General features: G+C 45.6%; 2 protein-coding genes across 2 annotated transcripts; one reads left to right on the top strand and one right to left on the bottom strand.

Annotated features, from left to right (window-relative positions):
- Positions 1–4,959: 4,959 nt before the first annotated feature.
- Positions 4,960–5,959, top strand: LOC130866552 (high mobility group protein B1-like). The gene is made up of 3 exons (XM_057758080.1): positions 4,960–5,102; positions 5,281–5,492; positions 5,658–5,959. Exons 1-3 carry the CDS (start codon positions 4,960–4,962, stop codon positions 5,957–5,959), a joined length of 657 nt encoding a protein of 218 aa, XP_057614063.1.
- Positions 5,960–11,180: 5,221 nt separating this feature from the next.
- On the bottom strand, positions 11,181–13,370 carry Phlda1 (pleckstrin homology like domain family A member 1). Its single transcript, XM_057757849.1, has 2 exons — positions 12,111–13,370; positions 11,181–11,715 (listed from the first exon to the last, which is right to left on the bottom strand). Exon 1 carries the CDS (start codon positions 13,368–13,370, stop codon positions 12,138–12,140), a length of 1,233 nt encoding a protein of 410 aa, XP_057613832.1. The 3' UTR covers positions 11,181–11,715; positions 12,111–12,137.
- Between the last annotated feature and the right edge of the window lie 4,988 nt (positions 13,371–18,358).

Genomic DNA, 18,358 nt, shown 5'->3' with positions numbered 1-18,358 from the left:
AGGACAGCCAAAACTACATGGAGAAACCCTCGAAAAATCAAAAATAGCTAACTAAAGAAATAAAATATGTCTATTTTTAAAAATTATGTTTTTAGTTTCCTTTGTGAATTGGCCCCCATGTTTGAGGTTTTTGTTCATGCTGGCAGATTATATTTTAAAGGGCTGAATCACTGCAAAACCTGTAAAATTAAACAGATTATTTTCAGTATTTATAAGAACCTTAAAGACTTCATGAAATTAAAATAAAAATCTACACTCGGGAGGGAAAAAAATTCGATGAATCTTTATCTGGATGCTGAAAAGTCCACAAACGAGTCTAAAAGCTGCAAGTGGTTCTGTGTAAGAATAATTGTGTAAGAATAATCACCTGTTGGGAGAAGTGGATGGCGGTGGGCGGTGGGGGGAGGAAAGGGGGAGCCGGAGGTGGCGTAGGGGGAAGAACTTTGGTTGGAATGTAAAATGAAATTAAAAATAAGTAAAGTAATTCAAAAAATAAAGAATAATCACCTACAGGGCCAGCGACATGCTCAGAGAGTAAGGGTTCTTTTTTTTTTTTTTTTTTTTTTTTTTTTGGTTTTTCGAGACAGGGTTTCTCTGTGGTTTTGGAGCCTGTCCTGGAACTAGCTCTTGTAGACCAGGCTGGTCTCGAACTCACAGAGATCCGCCTGCCTCTGCCTCCCGAGTGCTGGGATTAAAGGCGTGCGCCACCATCACCCGGCGAGAGTAAGGGTTCTTACCTTGCAAGTCTTGTGACCCGAGCTCAATCCCTGAAACACCCATAAAGGCGGGAAAAGAGAACAGACACCAGGAAGTGGTTCTCACACACACACGTGCACACACGGACACGCATACGCGCGCGCACGCACGCATGCTCGCGCGCGCGCACGCACACACTGGACCCCCCTGGGTGGGTAACTGGTACCGAGATGCTTCGTTTCTTCCTCTGTGAAAGGACGAGGCTAAATGATGCTTTGGCTCAACTCCTAAAATGGCATTAGGGTTCTGACTTCAAATTCACCTTTTATTTGGATCGAGGAAAAGTAAGACTACCTAACATTTTCTACTAAAGACAAAACAAAATGAATACAAACCAGGGTCTACCTGTGGAGACATTCCTGAAACTCGGCCCCCCAGTAGCTCCCTTGCATCAGGAATGTCGTGTAAACTTCTGGCGACAGTTACAATCACTCCGTTCTAAGCGTGTATGCTGTCAGAAGGACCACGTTCATTCTCACGGCTTATAATACGGCTTGTGTAGTGATAGACACCTTAAGAGTCTCCTCTGCTACCCGTGTCTAAGAGTGAGTCATGGAATTCTCCTCCTACTGAGAAGAGCCCGTTCCCTCCAGCCAAGTCTTGAAATTTCATCACAGGAAATTACATGGGACCTGTACCTCTGCTACAAAACAGGTCCCTGTTTTGTAATGAATGTTTAGAGTGAGTAGGATCAACCCTCAGAGCAAGGGTGCGCAGACCTCTGAAGAAGCCAGGTCTCTTCTCAGTGCTGTCCCAAGGTCTAAGGTGTAAATTGCAAACCATAAAGTTGGTCTGCCTGTCCTACTGGGTCATGAAAATTACTGGGGGGAGGGGGTTGGAAAAAATAACATTCCACCCAACACACACACAACACACACCCCAAAATGTATGGATTTGGAGTCACTTGGAAGAATATTTACTTCCTGTAGCCAAGATTTATAAAACACGAGAGAGAGACAGACACAGAGACAGTCAAAGGCATAAAGACAGACAGACACACACACACACACACACACACAGAGGGAGGCTTCTTTGGCCTAAGTGAATCATGAAGCCGGTCTGCTCTTCTGAGGCAATGAGTCACCCCTGACCAGAGCCATACTCCTGTCTAACTGGCTAGAAGCCGCAGAGCTCAGACTTCTTCCACGACAGTGAGCGATTGGCTTCAGCAGAATTGACTTGAATGAACCACCAGCTTCAGGAGAAAGGCAGCGGAGGGCAGAGACATCATAAAAACTTCAAAACTTGGAGACTCATCTCCTGTTTCTGTCTAGGCGCTAGCTGAGTAACCGTCCAGCAGCTTTGGGAGCACAGGATGTGTGGTCTTAGGGACGGAGGAACGGGTTGGCTCACTCTATTGTAAATGACTTTGGCAGGGCTTGAGAAAATGCAACATGATCTGAGTGTTTTTTCAAGTTTCCACTTCCGGAGTGTAACTAAACATGGAACGCTTCAGGTGAATGGATGGGCCGGCAGGGAGCGAGCCATTCTCACAGGTTTTCTGTCTCAGAGGCGGTGAATCTGACTCTATCCAGGGACAGCACAGAGGAATCTTTGTCCTCAGGTTCCGGCTCACTGTGTAGTAAGGCTCGAGTTCTAGGACATGCGTGCCACGACACTAACTTCTCTACAGCCTTCCTCTGTTGGTGGTGGAATAAGACAAAGCGCCCTGCTGAAGAGACAGGCACAGCCAGCGTCTTAGCTCCTCATCAACAGCGTCTTAGCTCCTCATCACCGGCGTGGCCCACTTCAAATGAGGAAGGGCAGTGCTGGAAAGATGGCTCAGCAGGGAAGACTATTGACTGCTCTTCCAGAGGACCTGAGTTCAATTCCAGCGCCAACATAACAGCTCACAACTGTCTATAACTCCAATACATACATAAATACATATACATACATACATATATGTCTAATATATATTATGTATAACACCTTCACACAAACAGACAGATATGTAGGCAAAAGGAGGTAGGGCAGCCGGGTGTTGGTAGCGTTTGTCTTTAATCCCAGCACTCGGGAGGCAGAGGCAGGTGGATGTCTGTGAGTTCAAGGCCAGCCTGGTCTACAAGAGCTAGTTCCAGGAAAGGCACCAGAGCTACACCAAGAAATCCTATCTCAAAAAATCAAAAAGAAAACGAAAAAAAGAAAACTAAAAAAGCCTCCAAACACTGCTAAATGTTCCTGCAGAACAGAATCATCCCAAGTTAAGACTAGCCTTTCAAGTTCAATCTTCTTGCAATGTTACAGACGCCTTCCCTGCATCCAAGGCCTGGTGGTGGCTGTCACAAACACAGTCATGCATGGTATTCCTTCCTTGAGGAACAGGCTCTGAGACTATGATTTAGCTACAAGAGATGGAGGGTGGGGCACAGAATTTTGAGAAGGACAAGGGAAGCAGAATTGGGCAGAGTTGAATGACCGTGCCAACCCCAACAGGGGCATCTGAGGCTAATGGCCCTTTAGAGCTGGGTTGACAGGAGACAATGGGGGGGGGGCTTGCCCTATTTCCTTCCCCTTGCACCGCTATCTAGATATGGGTGACACCCAAGGAAGGTGTGTGTTTTCAAGCAAGGTGACATTCCGTGAAGGCAATTCTGGGGAGCACAACAGCCACAAACACTGTAGTGTCAGCCCTCTGTCTAACTGGCCATCTGGGTGGAGCTCGGTTGTCATAGAGATGATATCGATTATATAACCATAGCCAGTAGAATGCATTAGTCCATAAATGAGGGATGGAAAATAATATCAAAATAGTCATCACATTGATTGTGCTGGGGGAGGTGAGATGGCTCAGGACTTAGGAGGAGGTCCAACCGACATGGGTTGGATCCCAGGGCCTACATGGTGGAAGAGAACTGAGTCACACAAATAGTTCTTTGGCTTTCAAAGCACTGTATAATAAGTAAATACATACAAAAACATTTTTGAGGCTCTGGCACTATGAATACTTTATTTTCCTCTTGTTTTCAAGGTCTGGCATGATGGTTCACACCCTGTAACTCCAGCCTCTTGGAGGATGAGACAGAAGGATTGCTCGTTCAAGGACAGCCTGGGCTACGCAGTGAGGTCCTGTCTCAACAATGATGTCATTCCTGGCATCCCATGAGATGTGCTACAGCCTCAAGAAATGCAGTGCGTGGCTTCATAATACCGCATTACATATTCTCATGGCTGCAATGATTTCAAACCTGTGTCACCTGGCCTGAAACACTGACACTCCCTTCTGTAGAAATGCTAGGCAGTTTAAGTACTTTAAACACAAACAATCTCTAGAACTCTCCGGTAAGCGTTTAAGTCCATTTTACAGAAGATTTGATTAAGTGAAGATCTATATCATAGGTAAATGGCAGAGCGAAGGCTTGAATCCACGGCTCCCAGTCTTGCCTTTTACCAACTCTGTCTGATAACCTCTATACATCTATTTCAAGTGGCCTTGAAGTTCCTTCTCTATCAGTAATGGACCTTCTGATTGAAGTTCTTTGGAAAAACAGTAGGAAAAGCTGCCAATGTTAAGACTATGCTATGGGATTTTTAAAATGTCTTCAAAGATCTACTTTAAAGTTTTTTGGTATTTAAAAGCATTTAGATGCCAATGGAGATTGGAGGCCTTAGAGATGGAAATTGCATTGGTATGGATCTTGGTTTATTGGTACAAATTTAAGATTAATTTTGTTTTATATATATTTCAGTTCTTGATTAAGGTATTGTGTTTGTGCATCTCATTTAAAAATGTAATATATAATTAAGAAATATAGGTTAATAGATAATCATGTATAATAGTCAAGCTTGTAGTCATATTAGATTTTTCTTGATGTACAGAGATATACTTCAGATAGATAGTTATTCTTCAACTGTAGCTTAGGCATATTTTTAGCTAGCTCTTACATCTTAAATTAACCATTTCTATTATTTTATATTTTACCAAGAGGCTTGTGGCCTACTAGCAAGGTTCCGGCTGGCAGCTTTCTCCTCTAGCAGCTACATGGTGTCTCACTGACTCTGCCTTCTTTCTCCCAGCATTCATTTTAGTCTTCCTGCCTTGCTCTATTCTGCTAAGCCACTGGCCAAAACAGCTTTATTCATTTACCAATGAAAGCAACACATAAGGCAGTACATTGAGCTCCATAGAGACAGCGCCGGGGCAAGTGAGAGCCGGACGGGCACTGGGCGACTCTGTGCCTCACGGACGAAAACCAACTAAACATGGGCAAAGGAGGTCCTAAGAAGCCGAGAGGCAAAATGTCCTCGTATGCATTCTTTGGGCAAACTTGCCGGGAGGAACACAAGAAGAAGCACCCGGATGCTTCTGTCAACTTCTCAGAGTTCTCCAAGAAGTGCTCAGAAAGGTGGAAGACCGGTGGCGTGCGCCTTTAATCCCAGCACTTGGGAGGCAGAGGCAGGCGGATCTCTGTGAGTTCGAGACCAGCCTGGTCTACAAGAGCTAGTTCCAGGACAGGCTCCAAAGCCACAGAGAAACCCTGTCTCGAAAAACCAAAAAAAAAAAAAAAAGAAAAGAAAAGAAAGGTGGAAGACCATGTCTGCTAAAGAAAAGGGGAAATTTGAAGACATGGCCAAGGCTGACAAGGCTCGTTATGAAAGAGAAATGAAAACCTACATCCCCCCCAAAGGGGAGACCAAAAAGAAGTTCAAGGACCCCAATGCACCCAAGAGGCCTCCTTCGGCCTTCTTCATGTTCTGTTCTGAGTATCGCCCCAAAATCAAAGGAGAGCCGGGCGGTGGTGGCGCACGCCTTTAATCCCAGCACTCGGGAGGCAGAGGCAGGCGGATCTCTGTGAGTTCGAGACCAGCCTGGTCTACAAGAGCTAGTTCCAGGACAGGCTCCAAAACCACAGAGAAACCCTGTCTCGAAAAACCAAAAAAAAAAAAAAAAATCAAAGGAGAACACCCTGGCTTATCCATTGGTGATGTTGCAAAGAAACTGGGAGAGGTGTGGAACAACACGGCTGCAGATGACAAGCAGCCCTACGAAAAGAAGGCTGCCAAGCTGAAGGAGAAGTACGAAAAGGATATTGCTGCCTACAGAGCTAAAGGAAAACCCGATGCAGCGAAAAAGGGGGTGGTCAAGGCGGAAAAGAGCAAGAAAAAGAAGGAAGAGGAAGATGATGAGGAGGACGAAGAGGAAGAAGAGGAGGAGGAAGAAGAGGAGGACGAAGATGAGGAAGAAGATGATGATGATGAATAAGTTGGTTCTAGTGCAGTTTTTTTTTCTTGTCTATAAAGCATTTAACCCCTCTGTACACAATTCACTCCTTTTAAAGAAAAAAACTGAAATGTAAGGCTGTGTAAGATTTGTTTTTAAACTGTACAGTGTCTTTTTTTGTATAGTTAACACACTACCGAATGTGTCTTTAGATAGCCCTGTCCTAGTGATATTTTCAATAGCCACTAACCTTGCCTGGTACAGTCTGGGGGTTGTAAATTGGCATGGAAATTTAAAGCAGGTTCTTGTTGGTGCGCAGCACAAATTACTTATATATGGGGACGGTAGTTTTTTGGGGTTTTTTGTTTTGTTTTTGGTTTGGGTTTTTTTTTTCATCTTCAGTTGTCTCTGATGCAGCCTATACGAAGATAATTGTTGTTCTGTTAACTGAATACCACTCTGTAATTGCAAAAAAAAAAAAAAAATTGCAGCTGTTTTGTTGACATTCTGAATGCTTCAAAGTAAATACAATTTAAAAAAAAAAAAAGCAACACATAAACAGGAGGACCTCCCACATCACAGCTCTCAACTCTAAACAGAATGCTATGGAGGTAACTGTTTGAAGGATGATTCTTTAGTCAAACCTTTACTCTTCCTGGAAACTTAAGGCTCAAGACAAAAACTGCTTTCCAGATAATTCCCTAGGCACTGTTTCTCGTTGTCTGAGATAAAAATAATTCAGCTCGGGGGCTGGAGAGATGGCTCAGCGGTTAAGAGCATTGCCTGCTCTTCCAAAGGTCCTGAGTTCAATTCCCAGCAACCACATGGTGGGTCACAACCATCTGTAATGAAGTCTGGTGCCCTCTTCTGGCCTTCAGGCATACACGCAGACAGAACACTGTATACATAATAAGTAAATAAATAAATATTAATAATAATAATAATAATAATTCAGCTCAAATTCATTAGCATTTTCTCCATTCCTCCTCCTCTTTAGAAGTAGAAATATAGAAAGAGCAACCCCCCTTCCCCAGGAACCGGAGTGGCCTTAGCCCCAAAACCTAATTAGCATTTGGAAAACTAATTATTTCACCAAAAGATGAGTGAAATTTCTAGATTCAAAGTTCTCAATCTATTAAAAAAATACATGAATATAAACTTAACCTTAAAGATACCTCTTCCATCTGAGAATGGTCCTGGCCTTCATAAGCCAAGCTCTTCAGAACTTCTGTCACACAGGAATTCAGTGGACATGCCAGGCATTAAGGCCTTCCAAGACACACAAGCAAGTCATCTTAAAAGATACTTTATTTGAAAGGGAATGCATTCTGAAAGCACGAAAAATAACTCCTTTCTACACACTCACACAAATTCTGATCTGGCCATGTTCTCAGGTTTACAACGCAGTTGTGTGTAAAGTCCTTGGCACAGCCAGGTGGTGCTTGCTTTAGGAAAGCTGGTACTTCCATTTTCTGAAAACCTGAATTACAAGGCTGGACACAGGAAAGTAACCATCAGGAGAGTTACCTTTAAAGAACAAACAAGAGTCTGCTTCCCCACTTCTTAGACAGTCATCAGCCAGTCAGCTACTGAGTACCAAGGAGAATGTGTCTAGAGATGAGATCTTTCCTCCATTGGAGAAAAATTCCTTTCAGAATGATCAAACCCAGGGCTCTATATTCTACCACTACACTTACAGTCCCAGGCCTAAGAATGCCCCCTTTTCTCTTTGGCGAATAACTTGCTGACAAAGTCGCAGCTGTCTTTGGCACCCGATCTTATACACTGGCTGCTTATTCAAACTGCAGATTAAAAAAAAAAAGTCACTTTTCAAAACTAGGTCAAGAATTTAACGATTAGAGCTGGGGATGTAGAACAGTTGGAAAGTGCTCGCTTAGCACGTCCAAGGTCCCAGAAGTGAAAACAAAAGGTTCAGAAGTTCAAGGTCATCCTCAGGTACCTAGTATGGGGCCAGCCTGCGCTATATGAGCCCCCCCCCCAATATCTAGATCAGTGGTTCTCAGCCTCCCTCATGTTGTGACCCTTTATGTTGTAGTGACCTCCAACCACAAAATGATTTTTGTTGCTACTTTATAACTGTAATTTTGCCGCTGGTATGAATCGGAATGTATCTGTGTTTTCTAATGGGCTTAGGCAACTCCTATGGAAGGGCCCTTGGGTTGCTAGATCTATAATTTCCTCACTTAAAATTGATTCTGCTGAGGGTGTTTCTTCACTGAGCCAAACCCAAGCAGATTGCCAGTTACACGAAAAGAAATACATGTTCACAGACCGCTCCGTCCCACACAGCACTGTCTGTCAGCTGCGGAATCGCTCTACGTCCATTCGGATCTCAGACCCTTCCAATCCGGCCCCAAATATGATATGTTAACAGCGTCCCCGGAGTAAATCATGTCCCCTTTCCTGTGGACAGAGACAAAGCTGGGATCACAGGCGGACCATACTTTCTCTCTATTGGGTTTAAAATCGGGACTTACGAGAATTAGAAAGGGCGGGGAAAAAGAGCTAACACAGACAGGCCGTTCAGGGGCAGCCAGACTTCCTGACCCTGTTTACGTTCAGAGGAAACGCTAATATACACTGCTTCCTTTTTAACTGTCACTGGGAAAAAAAAAATACATGAATTGAAACGAGAAAGTTGGTTCGATCCATCCAGGATTCAGAAGTCCTTGCTTGTTTGATAAAGTCAGGCTTTCTGAAAGGATTTCACGCACTTCGGGATTTCTACTGAGAAAGTTCATCTGATGAAGGTCACGGCATCCAGCCTGTTCCCTCTGTGTCTCGGGACACACGAGAGCAAATAAAGGAAACAGTAAAGCAAGAGACCACCTCCTGGGTGCTAAGGCGTCACCCACCCTTCCTTTTTTTGGGTTATTGAGCTGTGTGCAAGGTTGGCAGCCAACACAAATTCAAGGACACTAGTTCAAGTTCCAGATGGGACATTCCTTTTCATTTTTCAATGAATACATATATGTATGTGTGTATATACATATATATATTTTAATGGATCTGCCCCCCTTTGCTCTTTCTTGGGGTAAACATATTTTCAAACTTTTCCAGATGAAACCACCTTCCTGACCAGACAGGTTTCCCAGTGTCTTGGGTGGTTTGTATCACTTTTCTACAGGTAAAATGAAGCTATCAGGCACACTTGTATTTTGTTTTGTTGAATATGCTTACCCCCCCTCGTCCCCCCCCAAAAGGTTGTAATTTCAGAGTATCAAAACAATTTAAAGTAGGGTGGTGGTGGCACACAACTTTAATCCCAGCACTTGGGATTAAAGCAGGCAGATCTCTATGAGTTCAAAATCAGCCTAGACTAAAGAGCAAGTTCCAGGACAGCCAGGATGGCCAGGACTGTTAGACAGAGAAACTCTGTCTTGAAAAACAAAACAAAACACCATTTCAAGAAACTCATCTTTCCAATCTCTGAGATTTCACAGTTTAATGTCCAGAGAAACCTTTGGAAAGGGTCAACGTAACATGTCATTGCAGATAACAAGGCTACAACAAGACAAGAGGCCACAGTTGCGTTGATCCCATCAAGAGTCATGGCTACCGTAAGAAAGAAAACATTCTAGCCACCCAGCTGGAGCCTGGTTTTGGTTTTTCAATGAGATGACCTAGTTCTATATTTAATCCAACAATAGATGTATCAAAAAAAAAACCCTACATTAATCTTAATTTCCCCCTCATTTGGGATGGGTTTTACTATCCTGATAATCCATAAATTTCAGAAGGAAAACGCTGTAGCTGGGAAGAGCAGTGGGCTAACCTGGGTTATATGATCTGCATGTATAAACTACTACCTGAGGGCAGTCTATCAGAAGGTAGCTCCAAGGAAGCCAAATCAAACCTGGGAAATGTATCAAGACAGGCTCTTGGGGACCTGTTACACACGCGGCATGCTTTAAACCTTGGCAGGGTATTTTCACAACTATGTATTAGACAGCCCTGAAAGTGGGAACTCAGTCAGCCTTTCTTTCATGTTTGAAGTTCTCATTTCCCCCTGCAACTTTCTAACTAAATTTACGACTTCCCAATCGCAGGGTTCCCCTCACCAAATCTTTCTGATCTCAGTCCTGGAAAAGGACATTGCAATCTGGATGCTGGAAAAACACTGGCGCCGTGAAAAGGTCAGGGTGAAAAGGAACAGTTAGTAAAGCCAGGCAGCTAGGAAGTGATTTTCAGCCCCAAGAGACTTTGGTCTTACCCGAGACTGCTCCGCTAAAGCGGTGTCTGCCTGCCGGCCTTCGTGGCTCTTGATCATCCCTCTGATTTTACACAGAGGAGGGTTTGTTCTACCTTTTAAAAGCACATTCTCCTCCTCCACCCCCTCAGCATCCTGAATGAGAGGCCGCGAAGCGAAAGCAAGAGTTTTCTTACTGACAAATTTAGAAGCGGTGGTCCTCAGGCTATAAAGCTCTTTATATAGCTCTTCATGTTGTGGTGACCTCCCCCAACCAAAAGATTATATTCAATGCTACCTCATTACTCTAATTCTGCTGCTGTTGTGAATCATAACGCAAATGTCTGCTATACAGAGTATCTGGTATGCCACCCCTGTGAAAAGGCCGGTCAACCTCAAGGGGGTCGTGACCCACAGGATGAGCCCTCCTTCCTGCCTGAGACTTTAGCCATCTAACCAAAACGTGGAAGGTTCCGTTTTCTCCCAGAGCAATGCAGAGGAAAGAGTTGCCAGCTCTGCTCAGTATTATTTCCAAGATGACAGATGTTATGACTCCTGGTCATATTCACAGATTGTTTTCAGGGTGCACCGCGAGGGGGTAAAACATGGTCCGAGCGGAGCATGCAGAGCTCTTGGTGAGCGGCATGGCATTCCGAACAGTGGTAGAAATACCGTCACAGTCAAGAGGAGCACCCCCTACATTTTAAAATAAAAACGTGGGTGCACTGATAGTCACAATCAAAACGACGGTTTTTTTTTTTTTTTGGGGGGGTGCCAGGACTGAATCCCAGGGGCCTCTCTATCACTTGAGTCCTGTTCTCGGTTCCATACTCAGTAAGTTTCCTCCCTCCCGCAGACTCAGTTTACCACGGTACCAAGCCAGCCATCGTGTCCTCGGCTGGGCAGGATTGAAATATTTTGAAATCCTGTGTCATTTCTACTGAGTTCTTTATAGAAGAGCATGACCCTGACCTTCAGATTTTCATAATTATATATTCTGACCCTTTGGCTTAAAAAAGAAACTGTACAAACTACACATCTATGAAAGAGGCCTAAACAAGTAAAAGTAACGTCCGAGTTTAATTTCAACCTCTTCAAATACAATGAAAGAGCCGACTTTCTGAGAACGTCGAAGGGATAATGAATCAGTTTTTAGTGTTTACCCCCTCCACCACTCCTTTTCTTTTCCGAGTAGGCTTACTAGGAAAAAGGTTTCTGAAAATAAAGTTTCATTGGGGGAAGGGGTTGGCCTACATTCAGAAATGTCTTAGAATAGGCATAAAAAAACTAATAAATAATCATAAACCAAAATACATTAAAATAAAATTACAGTACATAAATTGCTCCTACAAGGTCCATTACGTTAGAAGATCCTTCCCAAGGTTCATAAATAAAGTCGTCTTGACTCAAAATCGCTTCCTGCACGGTGATGAAGATTATGCAGAAACCTAAGTGAACTGCAAGCTAGTTATCGGTCGGGTGATGTCCAAACTACTTGAGCGGGCACGGGTGGGGGAGACTGGTTTTTTTGATCCAAGTGAAACACAAAAGCAATGCATTTGTCCCACTTCCCCGAAGTCCTCGAAACCTGGAAAGAAATGACACGGAATGAGTAGCTCAGAAGTCAAGAAGTCAGTTCCCTCCCGGCCAGCCCAAAGGATAGTGTCCAGAAAGACACCATGTCGTTATCTTGGTGCAGAGACACACGATAAAGCAGTACGAGGGTATATGGCACTGACCAAGGGCGATCACGGTGGTGGGAAAGTGGTCCATCCACCGTGCCGGCTCCCTGGCCGAGTTGCTGTCCTTCCCTCCCCGCATGGCCTCTACCAGTTACAGCTTCCCATCTTCTCGTCACCTCTCCAGAAACTTGCAAGGATCTTTCATTTTGCCCCGAGAGCGAAACAGGTGAACAAGCTCTCTATCCTTCCCAATAACCACGCTGACAATGTTTCTTGGGGTCCCAAGTTGCTAGGACCTTACCTAGAGGGGCCCTGGGTGCCGACCTCTTCAGGCGGAGTTGGAGGTGCTGCGGAGAAGCCGGTGGCCGAGCGGCGGCTGCGAGTGAGCAGGCTGGTGCGCGTGCTGGAGTTGGTGTGGATGAGGGTGGGGATGAGGGTGCGGGTGCTGGTGAGGATGGGGATGAGGATGAGGATGCGGGTAAGAGTGGAGCTGTTGGGACTGAGGCTTGGGTTGAGGCGGCATCTGCGGTTGAGGCTGGATCTGCGGCTGGGACTGGGGCTGGAGCTGGGGCTGGAGCTGGGGCTGGAGCTGAGGCTGCGGCTGGGGTTGGGGTTGGGGCTGGATCTGCTGCGTCTGCGGAGGCTGCTGCTGGACGAGGTGTTGCTGCTTCTGCCGCGTAGACTTAACCGCCAGTATGGCCTGCCGATTTTTGTACTGCACCATCTGCAACGTGATCTCCGCGTTCCAGCCCTGGTCCTGGGGGCACCGAAAGTCGATCTCTTTGCCCTCCGCCATCACCACAGTGAAGTACATGTACTTGCCCTTGCGCTCCACGCAGTCTACAGTCTTCATGTTTGAAAAGTGTAATTCCTTGAGCTTCACTGGTGGCTCAAGGCCGGCGACGGTGGGGCCACTAGGTTGGGACGATTCAGCTGTCCCTTGCCCGGGCTGCTGCTGCTGCTGCTGTTGCTGCTGCTGCTGATGTTGCAGCTGCTTGGGCGGGATAAGCAGCAGCCCTTCCTCGGTGAGGATGCAGCACTTTTTCTTCCAGAGCTGCAGCAGCCCGTCGCTGCGCTTCTCCAGCACTCCTTCCTTCAGTGCCTTGCAGCCGCTGCTCTCCAGCATCCTTCCGGCATAAGGGGTGCCGATGCTCGGCTCGGCCTTTCGGCTTCCAGACGCCCGGGCTGGGGGTAGCAGCAGCCGCCGCGCGCTGTCCTCACCCCAGCGGCTTCCGCGGCCGCCTGCTCGGAGCGCGCAGAGGAGGCTGACTCGTAGGAGGCAGAGGGGTGGTGGTGGCGGCGGTGGCGGCTCAGGGTCCCGGCAGAGGGACAACCGCGTCCTGATGCGCCACAAGATCCCGGAGCCGCGAGCAGGCTGCTCTCCGCCGTCCTCCCGCGAGCGCTCACCGAAGGGCACTGGCCGGGCTCCCTCGCGGCGCTTTTCAATGGGCCACCCACCCCACCCCCGAGTGACACCCAGCGGAAAAGGCGGCTCCTGGCGCCCGCGCCGCGGGGGAAAACCCAGCTCCGAGAGGCGCTCGGCAGCCGGCGTCCGCCTCATTAACTTGGGGCCTTCCCAGAGCCCGCCGCGACCACGCCCCCGAGACCTGGCTCCGCCCCCGCCGCCCCGCCTCCGACTCCACCTCCGCCGCCCACGGCCTTCCGAGCCGGCTCCGAGCTCCGGAAACTCCTGGCGGCTCCACGCGGTCGGTCGCCGAGGTCGCCGCGACTGCCAGGCGGCCGGGTGACGAATGCCTACGCCCAGAGGCGCCGAAAGGCCGTTTCCCCCGCGGTCCCGCCCTTCCTTGGCGGGTGGGCTCTCCGCTCTCCGGGCAGGTAGCCTGGAGAGCCAGGGTGAGCGCGGAGAGGGTTCCCTGGCGTGACTTTACAGATGGCCACGTAAACAGCAGAGGGAACAAAGCCCAAGAATGCTCCGTACTTTTTTCAGCCATTAAAACAGTACGGGTACCGGTTGGGCATATGGCAGAGAAAGGGTGGACTCATGCCAGGTATCTTCTCTTTCCACCCAGGGTACAGGCAATAGCAAGATTAACCCCCGGCACCCTGCTCGGGTTTTGTTCCCTTATGTGTCAGGTGTGTGAACGCGAGACAGAAGTCAGCAGATGCCCTGGTACTGGAATTTAGGTTGTGAGCCGCCATGTGGATTCTAGGAATTGAACCAATGTCCTCTGCAAGAGGAGCTCTTAACTGCTCGACCATCCCTCTGTAGCAGCAGCATAGCTGCCAGTAGTTCGTACTCTCATTTGTAAGGTGTCTTACAAATACTTATTAGAATCTAACTTTGGGAAGATCGTACTCCCGTTCTTGTACTTAAACATTTCCGAGACGCTGCTTCCTGGTAATGCAGGATAAGAGACATTCTCTGGTTTGGGAAAAATAACCCCTAAGTCTACGGTCACCATAGGGTAGGACCTAATAGTCGGGTTGCTCTCACACGGCGATACACAAGAATGCAAGCAAAGAGAAAGTGAAACACCAAGTATTCAAAGTCCTTGTGCACCACACTAAGACATTAAAAAGTTGCATTTCTAGTCGCACGCCTTTAATCCCAGCACTCAGGAGGCAGAGGCAGAGGCAGAGGCAGAGGCAGGTGGGTCTCTGTGAGTTCGAGGCCAGTCTAGACTACAAGAGCTAGTTCCAGGACAGGTTCCAAAGCTACAGAGAAACCCTGGCTCGAAAAAACAAACAATAAAAATAAAAAACCCAACCTTTTTGTATTTCTAAAAGAAATGTCTTAAAGTCCTAAAATGAATTTGGCTGTATTACAGGGTCTAGCATACTTTTTCAGTAAAGGATCAGAATTGTATAGATTCCTAATGCGATTAAACACGATTATCTCCTTGTATGTCTATGACTAGACTACTAAACATCTTTCTTTCCCCTGCCTCTGCAGAACAAGTGAGCAGTCCGGCTCTTACACGACCAGCTGTCCATCTTCTTAGAATGGCATCCGTAAAGGAAACTTGACTACCTGAAGCCAGATATAGTTGACAAAGACATTCAAAAGATTCGCTCTTTTCCTAAATTACTTGCAAATGCCACAACAGCCAACACAGATTTCAAATGTACCCACTTAATTCTGACTAGACTTAGTAAAAACGAACCACAATCAATTTTAGAACTTTGTAGGTTGAAACACTGCTCAGTTTATTTCAACAGCCACCATTACCACCTCACTGGCAATAATGGTCTTTTTAAGAAAAGCAAAACCGAAACATCAATGGTCAGAAAACACATTGTAGGAAATCGTTTAAAAAATGTTTTGCTTTTCAATACTAATGGCTCATTCAACTTGAGGACATCGCTGTTTTCCACCTATCTGGCACACACAAGTACTTATTACCAAAGAGAAATAGACTTCTTGAATTGAAAAACTATTCATAAGGGCCCTATCTAAACAACATCCAAACAGTTCCAAGACTGAACGAAGGAGTGGGTGCATCGTTATCACCCCATACATGGGTCTGGATATACAAACGTGCAGCCAGCTTACAGCAAGCAGTTCAATTCAGAGGTGAGAGCAGGGACGAAGATGTGGTGTGGACTACAACTCAGCTCTGCCCATTGTTTCTGTGCTTTACTGGAACAGAAACCTTCCAAGGCTGGGCTCTCAGGGTGTAAACAGCAATACTTGTAAGGCCAAACCATGAATCCAAGGTGTAGGCTATAGAGATGGTGTAAAACTCCAAGATGTCACACAACGTGCAAGTCTGACTCCTACGTTCTACAGTCCATCTAGATTGGGTCACATTGAGTCAAAGTCTTTTTCTGAGCAATATTGTGAGGTATTTATGTCTGCAAGAGTTGAAGAACTGGTGACATGGCTTAGGGGGTGAGGGTGCTTGCTGGCCCCTCAAGCCATTGCACCGAACTGTACCACCCCATTACAGGCACACCAAGACAGAATTTTCGTTTCAAGTTATCTAGGCACCTTGGAGGCTAGGGCAAGAAGATGGAACGAGATCAGCCTGTGCGGCAGCGTGACACTATCTCAAAAGAGAAAAGCTAAACGGTGCTATACCAGGAAAATGTCAAGTGCATAAAAGAGACTGTCTCATCCACATGAAATTCCACAGTCGTTTTCTAATTTTCTGAAAGAAACCCTCAAAATTCCTCATTTCTAACTGTTATTCTCGTTTTTCAAGATGCAAGGCTCAGGTTTTTTGCAGTATTAGCTGATGAACGGGTGCCCCCTAGTGACCAATTGGTGTAACAGAGCTCACTGCCTCTTCAGAGTTAAGGCCGATTGTTCTCTAATTACAGGGATGCAGACCAGCTTCGCTGTACAGCTCCTACACAGTTTTAGGTCCTTGTTGCGACACTCCAATTCCTACCCCCAACCCCTACACTTGTCCTTTATTTTTTTGCTCCTTTCAGGCAGGGGGGTATGGGGGAGGGGAGTTCCCCATCTGCACATCTGCAGACCGGAAGAGGTCTTCAGACCCCAGCTGGATCTGAAAACCACTCAGGCCCACAGAATGAAAGCCTCCTCTAAATAGAAACAAACCAGAGCAGTAGTTTAAAATCTGTTTCACTAGATACCCAAGTTCAGTCTAAATGGCAGCAGCTTTACCGGCCACTGTGAATTCTTTCCCCATATGGCAAGCACCCTCCCCACAATCACACCTGACCAAGACAGTCACCCTAAGGCTCAAAGCCCAGGAGCCCAGCTCATCAGGATGAAGCTAGAATGGTGAAATTAATTCATTTTCCTTGTCTTCTCTGGATACCAAAGAGATCACACAGGTGTTCTTATGTGTCTTTGAAATTAAGGGTAGCAAACATGAAAAACTTCAGTAGGGCCTTGCTTTAGTAATATTACCTAGTATTACCTAGTCTATTAGGCACCCGGTACCTAGGGAAGGCTTTTTTTCTATTTTTTCTTTTACTTCTATTTTTTACTCTTTATTCTTTTTTTTTTTTTTTTTTTGCTAGGCAAAGCTCTTAAAACACTAAGCAAAAATTTAAAAACATGGGGGCTGAGCGGTTAAGAGCACTGGCCACTCTTCGAGGTCCTGAGATCAATTTCCAGCGACCAAATGGTGGCTCACAACCATGCATATTTGGTGCCCTCTTCTGGCGAGCATGCATACACGCAGGCAGAACAATTAAAATTTTTTTTAAATGTTGAAAAGAAATCACATCAAGTTCTAGAATTATTTTCCAAATTATGCTCACAAAGTAAACTATCAATTTAAGTTTTGTATTGAGAACTTAATGAATTCCATGGTTACATCACACCTGGCACTAGATGTATTTTCTTACTGCTCGTCACACCAGGTTTAATTTTCTGTCAAGTAACTCAGGAAAAACAAAGACTGCGCATGTAAGCGAGCACACAAAATGGCAGTAAAATGCCCAGGAAATCTCCTAGTTCCAAAGTCAGGAGGGGAAAAAAGCTGCAGAAGCTACCCTACTTGTGCAGCACAAGTTCGAAATCCCCGAGGGCCGCACTTGCTGGAGCAGCGACACCCAGGCCGTAACCTCATCTGGGCGCACATACCTTCTCTGCTGCTCCTTCACTCTAGCCTTGGTCTTCCCTTTCCGATGAGCCTAGGACCCTCCCTAGCCTTTATCTCAGTGTGTCCACTAGCCAAATGTCATCCATTTCCTGCTCACCTTCAAAATTCCAGCCACCCACCAGCCACAAGTTTTTACCCTAGCAGAAACTATTTTGCTGAACCACAGGCATTAAATAAGGGCGTGTCACTGTCCCTGCTCAGTTGTTCCGAGTTCCTCTTCAGTTAGACACCGTTTGAAAGCAGTGCCTAACCATGAACTTTACTTCATGAAAGTCTCACTTCCTGTCACCAGTTTTTACGCTGTTGTGCCAAATTTCTTTTGACACCAAAGAATCTATCAACTTACTCTTTGAAGGGAGCGGGAAACCCTGAAACTACAGTAGGATGTCAACAAGAAGCAGACGAGTAAGGATGAAAATTTTCAGGGGACTGATTCAAACATCTTTAAATGTACCGTTTCCATTTCTCTAAAAACGTGTAATAAAGAACTTGGTTTTTTTCTTTAAGCCCAGGTTACAGTTTAATGACTAGAATTGTAAACCAGTATATACAAACAGCACATCTTAATACCAGATAATACTGTTAATACTTTGCCACTGCCAGATACATTTACTTTTAGTAACTCAGTGGTTTAAGTGGCCAGTTACCAAACACTGGTATAAACACTGGTAACTATAAACACCGAGTTTCTATAAGAATATTTAAAAACTGCGTAGCACATTTGTTTCTCAAAGTCCCTATATATGCTCCTTCTAAATTATATATTCTGCAAACCAAAAATAACATTTCGTTTAATTTAAAGTCAAAATTAAAGACTAAATCTTAATACACTAACCATTAAAAAATGAACTATAATCTTAAACCAAACCTGAAATCACAACATTGAAATATTTATTTCTGCAAGCAAGATACGACTTTCAGTTTGTAACTCAGCTAACCCCACAAATTTAGCCTTACAAATAGCAACATAAAGACTCTCAGATGCAGCTAACCCTAACTCCACCAT

This window comes from Chionomys nivalis, chromosome 25 (assembly GCF_950005125.1).
Source record: "Chionomys nivalis chromosome 25, mChiNiv1.1, whole genome shotgun sequence".
Classification (NCBI taxonomy): domain Eukaryota; kingdom Metazoa; phylum Chordata; class Mammalia; order Rodentia; family Cricetidae; genus Chionomys; species Chionomys nivalis.
This window is presented reverse-complemented; position numbering and strand designations above follow the sequence as displayed.